This window comes from Grampus griseus (genome assembly GCF_964374135.1).
Source record: "Grampus griseus genome assembly, chromosome: 7".
Taxonomy (NCBI): Eukaryota; Metazoa; Chordata; class Mammalia; order Artiodactyla; family Delphinidae; genus Grampus; species Grampus griseus.
In genome coordinates, this window is record NC_139001.1 from 10,834,615 (window position 1) to 10,849,810 (window position 15,196).

Consider the following 15,196-nt stretch of genomic DNA (forward strand, 5'->3'; position numbering starts at 1 on the left):
TAAGTGCAAAACAACATCATCAGCCTTAGAAATTTGAGAGCTGAATCTTTTTCCAATACATAAGGACTAAGTATTGAATATATTTTTCTTTGTGGAGCAATATAAAGAATTGTTATGAAACATGATCTCCACTAAATAACCTTGAAACCATCACTCTAAGCAATTTTGCTGATCTCTGCCTCAGTTTACTCACCTGTTGGGGGGAATAATAGTAATAATTACATCATAAGAAGATTCTTAAGGTTTAAATAAAGAAATGTACACAAGCCCTTACCTCAGTGCCTAGGCCATTATAAACACTCAATAAATGTTTACTTCATGGTTGTTGTTGTTTGGGGTTAAGGTATATGGTTGCCTTTATTCCAGGAGATCTTTTTCCCAAGAGAAACCTGTTATGAACGGCGTGAGAATTTTATTAAAACTACAGAATTCTCAGGATTTGCAAAAGGGGAAATTAGTTATATTTAGATCACATTTTCTAAGCTCAGAGTTGTTATCAGGGGATTTGACATGTCAAAATAGCTAAACATGGAACTCAATTCCCTGTGAAAGACTTCCTACCCTCTTATACACAAGAGAGAGGGAAATGATACAGGCACTCTTGATTGTTTGGAAGTGGGAAGGTGTCACGTCCTGAAGATATTTTTAGGCTATTCTCTGAGGGACATTTTCATAATTCTTACTAAAAACTTCATAAAATCTCAACATGATGAAATAAAAATCACATTCTTACTTTTTTACTTTCTTGTTATTTGAAACAGAATTCAGAATTCATCATGGCAGGCCCAAATAAAAATACCTATTGTATTTTAGGCTCGCACATTTGTCCAGGTACCAAATTATATCAATTATAAAGAGCTTAAGGGTGATTTAGGATAACCCAGTTCTTGATTTGGGGGAAAATATTATCCTACTGGTGAGCAGCGATGTGTTCTTAACTCAGCCACCTTCTCTGAGATTTTTGAAAAGCAATTACCTAACTTTTTGGTAATTTGAGACCACAAGGTAATAAACACCAAACTGAGAATTTTGAGCATTCACATGTTGCACTCACAGACCTAACATAAATTTTTTAGAAATATATTTTATGTCGTGTATTCATTTATATTTGCTTCAAGAAAAATAATTATTCATCCAACAAATATTTGCATGCTCACCTGTGATACACACTGCCCTTGGGGCTGCAAGCACAGAAGAAAATAGAGATTTAGTGTCTGTTTCCATGGCTCCTGCACACCAGTGCGAGAGACAGACAAGATGCATGGAAAAACCCTTTGGAAAAAGTGTGTGATGTAGAGTGTGATGAGAGGAGAATAAAAAGAGGAATGTGGTAGAGAGTTACCTTTTGGGGGAAGTGGCCACTTAAGACAGGATGTTGGCATTTGAGACGAGACCTAAAGGAAGAGACAAAGGGTGCCAACGAAATGAAGAATTGAACTGAAGGACTTGTATCTCTAGCATTGTGGTGTTCTAGCTAGAAACTAGTCCACCCACCAGAAAAAGGACATGGTAAGAAAACATATCTTTCTGAGCAGAGCTCAGAGTAGAAGAGAAATTCCCCTGAGCATTTATAAACACAGCTTGCCTTAATGCATGTTTGGGGTTCTAATTTGCACCATCTGTGTGATATAGGAAACCACAAACTGGTAAATTACCTTAAAGCAATCTTAGGTTAACAACACTGTGAGACCTTGGCAGAGGCAAAAATAAATCTCTTGATATTTAATCCCAAGTCTCAAAGGATTTCGATAGATAATGCCTATCAAATATAGGCTCAGAACTTCAAATTTCAAGATACACAGGAATCAAGGCACTATAAGAAAGACTCACAAATATCAAAGTAGAATTATCGCTAGCAAAGATTGCAGACGTGGGGATGCTCAGATACAGAATATAACATATTTTAAATATTTGAAAAGTTAAGGTATACAAAACAGGAGTGGGAAAAAACTGCAATCAAAATAGAATGAGGTAGAGTTGGGCTTCCCTGGTGGCGCAGTGGTTGAGAGTCCGCCTCCCGATGCAGGGGACACGGGTTCGTGCCCCGGTCCGGGAAGATCCCACATGCCGCGGAGCGGCTGGGCCCGTGAGCCATGGCTGCTGAGCCTGCGCGTCCGGAGCCTGTGCTCCACAACGGGAGAGGCCACAACAGTGAGAGGCCCGTGTATCGCCAAAAAAAAAAAAAAAAAAAAAATAGAATGAGGTAGAGTTAAAAGTCAGTTAATTACTACAAGAGATAAGTATAATCATTGAAATTAAATATTGCTAGATATGAACATAATTATTTAACATTAGATTATTGGAATCAAAACTTTAATGGCATATCTGCAGAGAAAACTATAACAAAAGATAAATGTGAAAGGACTACTCTTTCCACCCATGATGGAGTAATTGAAGCTGAACTTGTTCTCCCTCTGTAAATAACTAGAAAAGTGGACAAAATATATGAAACAACTGTTGTCAGACATTTCACAACAAGCAGCATTCTGAGATAAGGAAAACAAACATGGTGAGCTTTAAAAATAGTCCAACTTTCTGCCTGGATTCCCTTTTTTTTTTTTTTTTTTTTTTTTTGCGGTACGCGGGCCTCTCACGGTTGTGGCCTCTCCCGTTGCGGAGCACAGGCTCCGGACGCGCAGGCTCAGTGGCCATGGCTCACGGGCCCAGCCGCTCCGCGGCATGTGGGATTTTCCCGGATCCCGGCACGAACCCGCGTCCCCTGCATCGGCAGGCGGACTCTCAACCACTGCGCCACCAGGGAAGCCCCTGGATTCCCTTTTCAGACAGAAGTACAAAGAGGACAAATCTGAGCAGAACTCAGTGGTCACTCAGCTGAAGATTGAGAGATTGGAGGGCGCTATCAGAGAAAGAACTCCAGAAGTCTGTAGAGGGCTCCCCTCGAGTCTGTTACTGAACCCTAAGCCATGCATGTATAGGTGAAACCCCATGAAGCTAGAAAGCTGTAAGCTAACAATGCCACAGGCTCACACAGGACTAGGAAAAGTTTAGTTCCAACCAGCCACAGTGGAGAAACCATGTTAAACATATGCAGGATTTAGCAGAGACCCTGAAAGAAATCATACCGTAGAATTAGGGCTAAACTATCCCTGAAAAATAAAAACTGATCTAAGCTTGCCCTAACAAAACTTGAAGAGAAACATTGAAAAATCAGGCTGAACTGAAGCTAATTTAACCTAGAATGAGTCCAATAGTCTTTAAAGAAAGACAACAAAATTCAGCACTCAACAATATAAATTTTCAGCTTAACGTCCAATTAAGCTGAAAGATTTTACACATTCAAAGAAGCAGAAAAATGTCACCCATAACTGAGACAATAATTATTCAATATAAATATACCTAGAAATTACAGAGATGATGAAATTAACCAACAAAGACTTTAAATAACTATTATAAATATGCTTCAAAATTTAAAGTACACGTGATTATGAAAGTTGATGAAAATGATAAACTTATAAATCAGGAAGTACAGTGAACTCTAAGCAGAACAGACAAAAAGAAAACCACATCAGTGTACATCACAATCAAACTATTAAAAACCAGTGATAAAGGAATAGTCTTAAAAGCAGCCTAAGGAAGAAGAAACCTTACATACTGGAGAACAAAAATAAAAGTTGCAGCTTTCTACCGCAAAAAATATAAACTAAAAGACAAACAATGACATCTTTACTGTGCTGAAGGAAAAATAAAACTCCCAACCTAGTGCTTTTTACCTAGTAAAAAATAAAGGTTATTCATGAATAGGAAGACTCAATATTGTCAAATGCCAATTCTTTCTAATCTGATCTATAGATTCAATGCAGTCCCATTCAAAATCCCAGCAACTTATTTTGTGGATGTTGATAAAATGATTCTAAAGTTTATGCAGAGAGGCAGAAGATCCAGCATAACCAGAATATTAAAGGAGAAAGACAAAATCAGGCTGACACTACCTGACATCAAGACTTACTACAAAGCTTACAGTAATCAAGACTGTGATACTGGTAAAAGGGTAAATAAATAGGTCAGTGGAACAGAATACAGAGCTCAGAGATAGACCCACACAAATATAGCCAACTGATCTTTGGTAAAAGATCAAAGGCAATACAACAGAAAATAGATAATTTTTTCAACAAACAGTGCTGGAACAACTGGACATCCACACGCAAAGAATGAATCTAGACACAACTCTAACACCATTAGCAAAAATTAACTCAAAATAGATCATAGACCTACATGTAAAAGGCAAAACTATACAACTCCTAGAAAAGAACGTAAGAGAAAATTTAGGTTACCCTGCTTTTGGCAATGACTTTTTAGATACAACACCAAAGATATGACCTATAGAAATAATTGATAAACTGGACTTCATTAAAATTAGAAACTTCTTGTCGGTGAAAGACACTGTCAAGGAGACCAGAAGACAAGCTGTGGACTGGGAGAAAATGTTCCCCAAGACCATCTCTGACAAAGGACTGTCATCCAAAATTTACAGTGGCAAAAGACTTGAACAGAATCCCCATCAAAGAAGATATACAGATGGCAAATAAGCATATGAAAAGATGCTCAATATCATATGTCATTATGCAATTGCAAATTAAAACAAAAATAAGATACAACTACACATCTATGAGAATGGCCAAAATCCAAAACGCTGACAGCACAAAATGCTGGTGAGTATGTGAAGTAACAGGGACTCACAGTCATTGCTGGTGGGAATGCAAAAATGGTACCGCTACTGTGGATTACAGCCTGGCTGTTTCTTACAAAAATAAACATACTCTTACTATATGATCCAGCAATCATGATTCTTGGTATTTACCCAAATGAGTTGAAAACATATGCCCACACAAAACACCTGCACACAAGATTTCATAGCAGGTTTATTCATAATTGCCAAAACTTGGGAACAACCAAGACCTCCTTGAGTAGTTCAATAGATGAATAAGCTCTGGAACATCCAGACAGTGGAATGTTATCCAGCACTAAAAATAAATAAGCTATTAAGCCATGAAAAGACATAGGGGAAACTTAAATACACATTATTAAGTGAAAGAATCCAATCTGAAAAAGCTACATACTATATGATTCCAACTATATGACGTTCTGGGAAAAGGCAAAACTGTGGAGCCAGTGAAAAGATCAGTGGCTGCAAGGGGTTTAGGAGGGAGGAAAGGATGAATAGGTAGAGCACAGAGGATTTTTAAGGCAGTGAATCTATTCTGTATGATACTATAATGGTGGATACGTGTCATTATACATTTGTCCAAATCCATAAAATGTACAACACCAAAGTGAACCCTAATGTAAATGGTGGACTTCGGGTGAAAATGGTGCATTGATTTCGGTTTATGAGTTGTGACAAATGCACCTGGTACAGGATGTTGATAGTGGGGGAGGCTATTATGTACACGTGTGGGCAGGGGACATGGAAACTCTCTGTTCTTTCCGCTTAACTTTACTGTTAACCTAAAACTGCTTGAAAAAAAATAAAGCCTATTTTAAAAAATAAAGCTAACTAGTAATTTTTATACAACAGAATTTTAGAGAATATGCCAATAGGAGATTTGCACAATAAGAAGTGTTAGCGGAAGTTCTTAGGCTGAAGGAAAATAATGCTGATTGGAACTTGGATGTACACAAAGAAACAAAGAATCCCACAAATACTAAATACAAAATATTTTGTTAATTTTAAAATTTCTTTAAGAGAGAATTATTTAAAACAAAAAATATTGCTTTATGACATGTGGGACTGAAATACATGTCAATTATGGCACAAATGATAGGAAGAGGAAATGGAAGTGTAAAAGTCTTCCTGTCTAAGTGAATTTGTATAATGTAATCTGAAAATTGACTGTAACAAATTGATGATGCATACTGTAAACCCTGAGATAACTACTAAAAAAGTAAAACAAAAAGCCAATAAGTCAATACTGGAGATAAAATGGAATGGTAGAAATTACTTAGTTAATCCAGAGAAATGCAGGAAAAGAGGGAAAAGTAACAAAGAATAAATGGGACCAATAGATAATAATTTAAACCCAGGCATATTGATAATTACATTAATTTTTTAATGATCAAAACACTCCAATAAGAAGCAGAGATTGTCAGACTGAATAAAAAGGCAAAACCCTACCATAAACCATCTATAAGAAATGTGTTTCCAATATAAAATAAGCGATAGGTTAAAACTAAATGAATGGAAAAAGAAATATCATAAGAATGATGGAGTAGCTATATTAATATCAGATAGAATCAACTTCAGGATAAGGAATTTTGTCAGGGGAATTTTATCAGGAGTAAAGAGGGATATTTTATAATGATAGAGGGGCCAATTCATCACGAACACATGGAAAATGTATATATGTAATCACCTAAATAATAGAACTCCAAACTACATGAAACAAAATCTGATCGAGCTGGAAGGAGAAATAGACAAATCCACAGTTACAGTTGGAAATTTCACACTCTTCTCTCAGTAACTGATAGAATAGTAGACAGAAAGTCAATAAGGATATACTACAAGACTTGAGTAACATTCTCAATCAACTTGACCTAATTAACATGTATTAAGGATGCCACCAAATGGCAAAATATACATTTTTTTCAAGTACACTTGAAACATTCACCAAGATGGACCATTAGGCCATAAAACAAGTCTTAATAAATTTAAAAAGAATTTTAAAAAAATTTAAAAAGAATTAAACTCATATAGAATATGTTGTCTGACCACATGGAATTAAAATAAAAATCAGTAACAAAAAGATGCCTGGGAAATCCACACCCCAAAAAATTTTGAAAATATTTCTAAATTATAAGTTGGTCAAAGAATGTCACAAGGGAAATTAAATTTTTAATTGAATGAAAAGGAAAACATACCATATAAAAACGTATGTATACAGCTAAAGTGCTTAGGAAAGAAATTTTTCTTTATTTTTTATTACTTTTTTATTTGTTTAACATCTTTATTGGTGTAGCATTGCTTTACAATGGGTGTGTTAGTTTCTGCTGTACAACAAAGTGAATCAGCTATATGTACACATATATCCCCATATCCCCTCGCTCTTGCATCTCCCTCCCACCCTCCTTCTAGGTGGTCACAAAGCACTGAGCTGATCTCCCTGTGCTATGTGGCTGCTTCCCACTAGCTATCTATTTTACATTTGGTAGTATACATAAGCCTATGCCACTCTCTCACTTTGTCCCAGCTTACCCTCCCCCCTCCCCGTGTCCTTAAGTCCATTTTCTATGTCTGTGTCTTTATTCCTGTCCTGTCTCTACATTCTTCAGAACTTTTTTTTTTTAGATTCCATATATATGTGTTAGCATACGGTATTTGTTTTTCTATTTCTGACTTACTTCACTCTGTATGACAGACTCTAGGTCCATCCACCTCACTACAAATAACTCAATTTCATTGATTTTTATGGCTGAATAATATTCCACTCTATATATGTGCCACATCTTCTTTATCCATTCATCTGTTGATGGACAGATGCTTCCACGTCCTGGCTATTGTAAATAGTGCTGCAATGAACATTGTGCTACGTGACTCTCTTTGAATTATGGTTTTCTCAGGGTATATGCCCAGTAGTGGGATTGCTGGGTCATATGGTAGTTCTATTTGTAGTTTTTTAAGGAACTTCCAAACTGTTCTCCATAATGGCTGTATCGATTTACATTCCCACCAACAGTGTTTGAGGGTTCCATTTTCTCCACACCCTCTCCAGCATTTATTGTTTGTTGATTTTTTGATGACGGCCATTCTGACTGGTGTGAGGTGACACCTCACTGTAGTTTTGATTTGCATTTCTCTGATGATTAGTGATGTTGAGCATTCCTTCATGTGCATGTTTGCAATCTTATATCTTCTTTGGAGAAATGTCTATTTAGTTCTTCTGCCCATTTTTGGATTAGGTTGTTTGTATTTTTGATATTGAGCTGCATGAGCTGCTTGTAAATTCTGATTACTCCTTTGTCAGTTGCTTCATTTGCAAGTATTTTCTCCCATTCTGAGGGTTGTCGTTTTGTCTTGTTTATGGTTTCCTTTGCTGTGCAAAAGCTTTTAAGTTTCATCAGGTCCATTTGTTTATTTTTATTTTTATTTCCATTGTTCTAGGAGGTGGGTCAAAAGGATCTTGCTGTGATTTATGTCATAGAGTGTTCTGCCTATGTTTTCCTCTAAGAGTTTGATAGTGTCTGGCCTTACATTAAGTCTTTAATCCATTTTGAGTTTATCTTTGTTTATGGTGTTAGGGAGTGTTCTGATTTCATTCTTTTACAGTTTTCCCATCACCACTTATTGAAGAGGTTATCTTTTCTCCATTGTATATTCTTGCCTCCTTTATCAAAGATAAGGTGACCATATGTGCGTGGGTTTATCTCTGGGCATTCTATCCTGTTCCATTGACCTATACTTCTGTTTTTGTGGCAGCACTCTACTGTGTTGATTACTGCAGCTTTGTAGTATAGTTGAAGTCAGGGAGTCTGATTCCTCCAGCTCCATTTTTCTTTCTCAAGATTGCTTTGGCTATTTGGGGTCTTTTGTGTTTCCATACAAATTGTGAAATTTTTGTTCTAGTTCTGTGAAAAATGCCATTGGTAGTTTGATAAGGATTGTATTGAATCTGTTGATTGCTTTGGGTAGTATAGTCATTTTCACAATGTTGATTCTTCCAATCCAAGAACATGGTATATCTCTCCATCTGTTTGCACCATCTTTAATTTCTTTCATCAGTGTCTGTAGTTTTCTGCATACAGGTCTTCTGGATCCTTAGGTAGGTTTTTTTCCTAGGTATTTTATTCTTTTTGTTACAATGGTAAATGGGAGTGTTTCCTTAATTTGTCTTTCAGATTTTTCATCATTAGTGTATAGGAATGCAAGAGATTTCTGTGCATTAAGTTTGTATCCTGCTACTTTAACAAGTTCATTGATTGGCTCTACTAGTTTTCTGGTAGCATCTTTAGGATTCTCTATGTATAGCATCATGTCATCTGCAAATAGGGACAGCTTTACTTCTTCTTTTCTGATTTGGATTCCTTTTATTTCTTTTTCTTCTCTAATTGCTGTGGCTAAAACTTCCAAAACTATGTTGAATAATAGTGGTGAGAGTGGACAACCTTGTCTTGTTCCTGATCTTAGTGGAAATGTTTTCAGTTTTTCACCATTGAGAACAATGTTGGCTGTGGGTTTTTCATATATGGCATTTATTTTGTTGAGGTAGGTTCCCTCTATGCCTGCTTTCTGCAGGGTTTTTTATCATAATCGGTGTTGAATTTTGTCGAAAGCTTTTTCTGCATCTATTGAGATGATCATATGGTTTTTCTCCTTCAATTTGTTAATATGGTTTATCACATTGATTGATTTTCGTATATTGAAGAATCCTTGTATTCCTGTGATAAAACCCACTTGATCATGGTGTATGATCCTTTTAATGTGCTGTTGGATTCTGTTTGCTAGGATTTTGGTGAGGATTTTTGCGTCTATGTTCATCAGTGATATTGGCCTGTAGTTTGTGACATCTTTGTCTGGTTTTGGATTCAGGGTGATGGTGGCCTCATAGAATGAGTTTGGGAGTGTTCCTTCCTCTGCTACATTTTGGAAGAATTTGAGAAGGTTAGGTGTTAGCTCTTCTCTAAATGTTTGATAGAATTCGCCTGTGAAGCCATCTGGTCCTGGGCTTTTGTTTGTTGGAAGATTTTTAATCACAGTCTCAAATTCAGTGCTTGTGAGTGGTCTGTTTTTATTTTCTGTTTCCTTTCTGGTTCAGTCTGGGAAAAATGAACAAACCTATAAATTTCCCTCAAAAGAAAATGGAAACTAGTGTTTTAGATATAATCACTATTCATTCTGAATCCCTAGTTATGTGACATGGGATATGAGATTTACTGTAAATAGAGTGGGAAATTGAGATAAAATAAAATATGCTGACAGATTCATTTTTAAGCTGGATGTTTAATGTCAATCATTGAGATTTAACTTCTGATTTAGTAAGGAATATCCTATAATGAATTTTTTAATAACATAAGGTCCTAATTCAGTAAGGAATTAGTCCAGGAAATTATTTTTTAACCAAGTAAACAAATGGTTTAGGAGCCCTCCCCTTTGTGCTGAGTATTTGCCTCATTTCCACTTTGGGGAATATGTATATTGTTTCTATTTGTCATCAGTGAATTAACTTATCTTTCATTTGAATTTAGTTAAATTCAGTGAATATTCCTTTGGCTACATCCATTCTTCCCCTTTCTATCTGCTCAATTTAGAAAAATCTCAACATTTTTGAAAGAAAAATCAAGCTTATTAAGGATCTCTTTTCACCAAATGTTAGCAACAGATCACACTAGAAACAGCCACACCTCAAAACGGCACCTGTACAGATACTTTGAGAAGGAATCTTAGGGACAATATTTGGTGTGCTATTACCTATGTAATTCATTCATATATCAAGGGGATATTTAATCACACCAAAAACATTATACATTTGAAACTCTACACTCTATACTAGAACTCATTTTAGCAAATACTGTAAAAAGTACAACCATTTTTGGAGAAAGGATAACAGCACTAATTCTAAGATTGAGGAAAATTATGTAGATCTTTCTGTAACCGATCAAATGTTTTGCATAAAAGTGATCAAGTGTCTTAAGTTGTATTTCCTGAGAACAGACCTTGAGAAGGAGAGTTCAGGCAAATATATATAATTTGTTAAGGAGTGCTCGCCAGAGAAAAGTGTACATACATGGGTAAGAAGGAAGGAAAGACAAGAGTGGACAGAGGGAGATGGTCCCCCCCAAATATGTTTGCACCTGAGGGCACAGCGCATCCTATAGGAAACCCTGAAGCTGGGATGGTCTGTCATGTTTAGTGCAAATTGAGGCAAGGGTGGACTTTTATATCTCTGTGTCAGCTGGTCATTGGGGTGCTCAGTGGGATAGGGTATAACCCTGGCAAGGCGATTCCCAATCTGAGGACAGCTCTCAGTGTGGACTGGTAGCTGCCATTACTCTCTACAGCCAGTGCACAAGGGCCAAGAAAAGCATTCCAGTCTCCACTCACCGAGTTACCATATTTTTCATTGTCAACTGAGAAATACACTCTTGCTTTTTGTTTGCAAACATTAATGTCCTTCTCTTTATGCTATTAGTCTTTGATGAGCCTGTGGAGAAAAGTCTCCATGAATCTGTTCACATTTCTGTACATTTGGCTTTCTGAGCAAAGAGCACTGGCACCTGGACTGAAGGTTGATCAAATACTAACCCTGAAGATAGAGGCTTCTAAAGAGATACAGTGATCCATTTCCCTGGAGTTGTTTAATTACATTCCAGGGTAGTGCCATCTCCTCCTCTCCACAGAAAAGATTTGAATGTGTTTCTAATCTAGAGCAAAGTGCTCTCTCCTCCATCATGTCTCTCTCTCTCCCTGGAGAAAAAGAGAGGCAGATGTGTCCAGGCATGATAATTTTGAGGTTCCTCTCCTGTGGTGCAAACCTCACTACAGGTGCAGTATGCAGTAGGGAATTGGGGCACAGAGAATGAATGCCAGCTGCTCTGTGAGAAAAGAAGTGGTCTGATCTCTAATCCAGAGCACTTGTGTGTGTGTGTCACTGTGCCAGGCAAACAAATGGAAAGTCAAGCTTATTAAAAACTTGCTTTCACCAAGTGTTAGCAGTAGAGTGTGACAGAAACTGCCACACCTCAATACCGTAGTTATTCAGAATGCCGTTAGCGTGTAAGAAAGATCTTTCTCATATCTTTCCACATAAGACTTAACAGGTAGGGCTATCTAAATTTGAATATGGTTGTACTTATGAAGCTAGGCAATTTTAACAATAACATATTCATCTAAAAAATATTTAATGTGTTCACAGCTCTACTCCAAATACATAAAAAAGTAAAAAAGCTCTTAATAATGTATGGTATATACACTAGACTGCAAACTAGGGAGCATTAAGTGCTACCAAAAAGAAAGAAAGACAGACTAATTGCTTTGATCATTCAAGAGAGAGATGGCCCTAGTGAGAGAGATTAAGGACGACTTCAGGGAGGTGAGAGCATCTTGGCTAAGGAATGGTAAGAAACAAGGATCAGGAAAGAATGTTATTAGACATATGATTCTTAATGAATTATATAATTTACTAATAAAGAATAATATATACTTACATACCAAGCACTAAGATAAATGCATTAAATGATTCTATTTTCTAGCTTATTTCTTCCAAAAACCATTATGAGGTTAGTATTCTTATTTTTCTTGGAAAGTTTTATTAACTTGTCCAAGTTGAATAGACGACATGTGGTAGAAGTGGAAGCTACAGCACTGGACTGCAGGAACAGTGCTCAAAGCACCCTGGTCTCCAGCATTTGGTCAGAGGAAGCAACGGGACAAAGGTCAAGAGGCAGGAAATGTATGGCACATTTGAGGAGAAGCAGAGAGTCTGCTTTTACTCAGTAATGAACTAGAGTCAGACAGATAAAACTGGATAGGCAAGGCAAGACCGTGAAGGAAAGAGTTTAGCTTTAGGAAGCTCTTGAAGGTTTTTGACAAGAAAGGCCAAAGATATGCCTTGAGAACGTTAATTAACATTAACCTGGCATGTGTGTGAAGAAGGTTTTGAAAGAGGAAGAATAGTCATGGCTGAACTGTTAGGATGCTGACACAATATAGTCCAGGCAAGAAGTCAAGGTTCAGTGCCCAGGAGTCTCAAAACTTGAGATCCGATGTCTGGTACCAACTCTTGTTGTAACTTCAAGTAAATCATTCCACCTCACTGGGCTTTGGCATCCTAATCTACAGGAAATCTGTGAGGTTCCTTCCAAATCTAAATTCTAGAAATTTAGAAAGACATCAATTAACATAACTACCTGAGCACAGAGACAGAGATAAGTATGTGAGAGAAACTTTAGAGATGGGACTGAAAACATAGCAAATGATTGAATGTAAAGGTCAAGGAGAAATCAGAAGTTTTCTGCAAGATTTTAAGCCCGGACACTCAGAAAAGTCAATGAAATAAGAAATACAGGAAGAGGATGGGAGGGCAATTAGAATTTGTTTTATATAGGTCGATTCTGAGATGTTAGTGAGACAGATTGGAGATGTTCCGAAGACCAACTGAGGAAAAGAGCCCCAGAATCAGGAAGAGGGGCCCTGCCTGGAGCTCAGATTTGGAAGCTATTTTCACAGGCAATAGATGAGACTGCATAGGGACAGACTGGAAAGGAGGGCAGTGAATCAATCAGAGCTGGCTATACTATGTTTAAAGGACAAAGAGAGAACCAGGTTCCAGGCATGGAGTGTCCAGAAAGGCAAAAATTCATAGGAAGCCAACGAGGAAAGGTTTCAAAGAAAAAAGCTTGTCAGATCAAAGGTTAAATGCTTGATATAAAAAGGTGCTCATCCAGAAAAGTGATGCTGACATAAATCAGAGGTTTCAGAGGGAGAGGATGGGGTTAAAAAAAAAAGGCGGCTGCAAGTACAAAATACGTATAGAGGCATTTACAGGCAAAATGGTTTTGTAAACCACTAGAACTGGGCTGGGTGTTGTTCTCCCAACATCGTCCATATGGAACTTGCATTAGAATCACCTGGGGTGGTTGTTTAAAATGCAGGTTTCTGGGCCTTCCTGCAGAACCCCTGAATCGTAATCTCAGGGGAAGGATGCTCTGGGTATATTTATTTTAAACACCACTGCCCTTCAATAATTCTTATGTATGCAGGCCAGGTTGCTTCAACATGTTTTTTAAATGAATGGAGGGAGTCAGTAGAAAGAGATCAAATGAAGAAATAAGAAAGCTGATAGAGAGTAATCCTGAAAAGGCAAAGTGGGACCTAGGGCATCGGCAGAGGATTAGCCTAAAAGAAAGTTTCCATCTATGTCCTAGGACATCCTGCTGACTATGGCAGAGATCCATGCTCAACAGAGCATGCAGTGAGGTTCCCCTGAAAAGGTCAGTCTTGTGCCTGCACTCTTAGTAATATCTTACCCTCTACAGTGACAGCCCTGATGCCAGAGATGTACCAGAGGCTGAAGTCTCAACAGAAGGCAGAGCCCCCGATGAGTTCTCCAACCCCCCCGGCAGCAGTGGAGAGAGCACGGACAGCTGGTCCCAGCTCGCCAATGAGGAAGAAAACCCAGATGACACCAGCAGCTTCCTGCAGCTCAGTGAGCGATCCATGAGGTACCTGCTCTTTAAATGACTTACCAGGGAAACAGGTCTCAACACAGATTCCAGAAATGCATTTTAAGCATTCTCTGCAAAGGGTCCCTAATAGCACAAAAAGAAAAGACTGCCCGTCATAATTTGTGCTGAGAGCTATCTTAATATCCAGTTATGGTTTCAACTAGCTTGGCCAAGGTTGAGAGTCATCTGTGTTCCCTTCTCTGCAAGCTCCAGCTAGTGCATTCAATGATGACAACTGTGAGTTTTTAAAGAAGAGCTGCTATTACACCTGGTGTGTTTGATACTTTCTTTCTGGTTCATTTGTATTTCAGATGCAAGACAGGCTGGGTTTACATGAGGCGTTTCCATACTGTGTTGTGTTGTTTGGCCTGACTGTTCCTCCCCTTTCTCTGCCTGCCCTCTGTATTGTTGCTCTAGAAAAGCTAGAGAGGTGCTAAAGAGAGATCAGATTTGGGAGGACCTGAGCCAATCAGGAGACATAAACTAAAAACTAGTCCTTTGTGAGGTGAGAATGAAAAGAATCTTCATGTTTCTACCCAAAATCTTATTTGATACTGGGCCAACAAGTCCACAGACTTTCCAGAAAGGCCAGTTGGAAAGTGGGCTTCCGATGCATCTGGCTGTATGGCTCCTTGAAAATTTTACTTCTGACAGTTCAGTCTGTTTAGACTTAGGAAAATTTCACAATGTTAAGCGATTTATCTAAAATTTCAAAAAACTGGTGGGAAATGTTATCCTATAGAGATAGAAAGCAAAGAGAATTTGAATCTCTGGACTTAGCATAAGTTTATACAGTTAATTACCTCCAGAGCAATGTTTGAGTCATCAGATTTCAATCAGTGAAGACATTCAGTACCCCACACGAAAACCAAGAACGGAATTTGAAATGAGGGGATTTAGTTGCTTATTCATGGAACTCCTGACGGAAGACTGTCCCATTACACGATACCCCAGCACTCACTCTTTGAAAACCTTACTTGAAGAGACGTCATTGGAAAATAGAGAAGGTATGAGGAAATAT

General features: G+C 37.7%; 1 protein-coding gene across 2 annotated transcripts in view; it reads left to right on the forward strand.

Moving 5' to 3' along the window:
* The window catches only part of SPHKAP (SPHK1 interactor, AKAP domain containing), a gene marked incomplete at both ends in the record, with an annotated part of 105,495 nt that overhangs the window by 77,791 nt on the left and 12,508 nt on the right, over positions 1 to 15,196 (forward strand). For both annotated transcript variants that reach the window (XM_082657677.1, XM_082657678.1), the window contains one exon: positions 13,987 to 14,172. In XM_082657677.1, the coding sequence (XP_082513803.1) occupies positions 13,987 to 14,172 (186 nt within the window). The remainder of the gene's footprint in view (positions 1 to 13,986; positions 14,173 to 15,196) is intronic.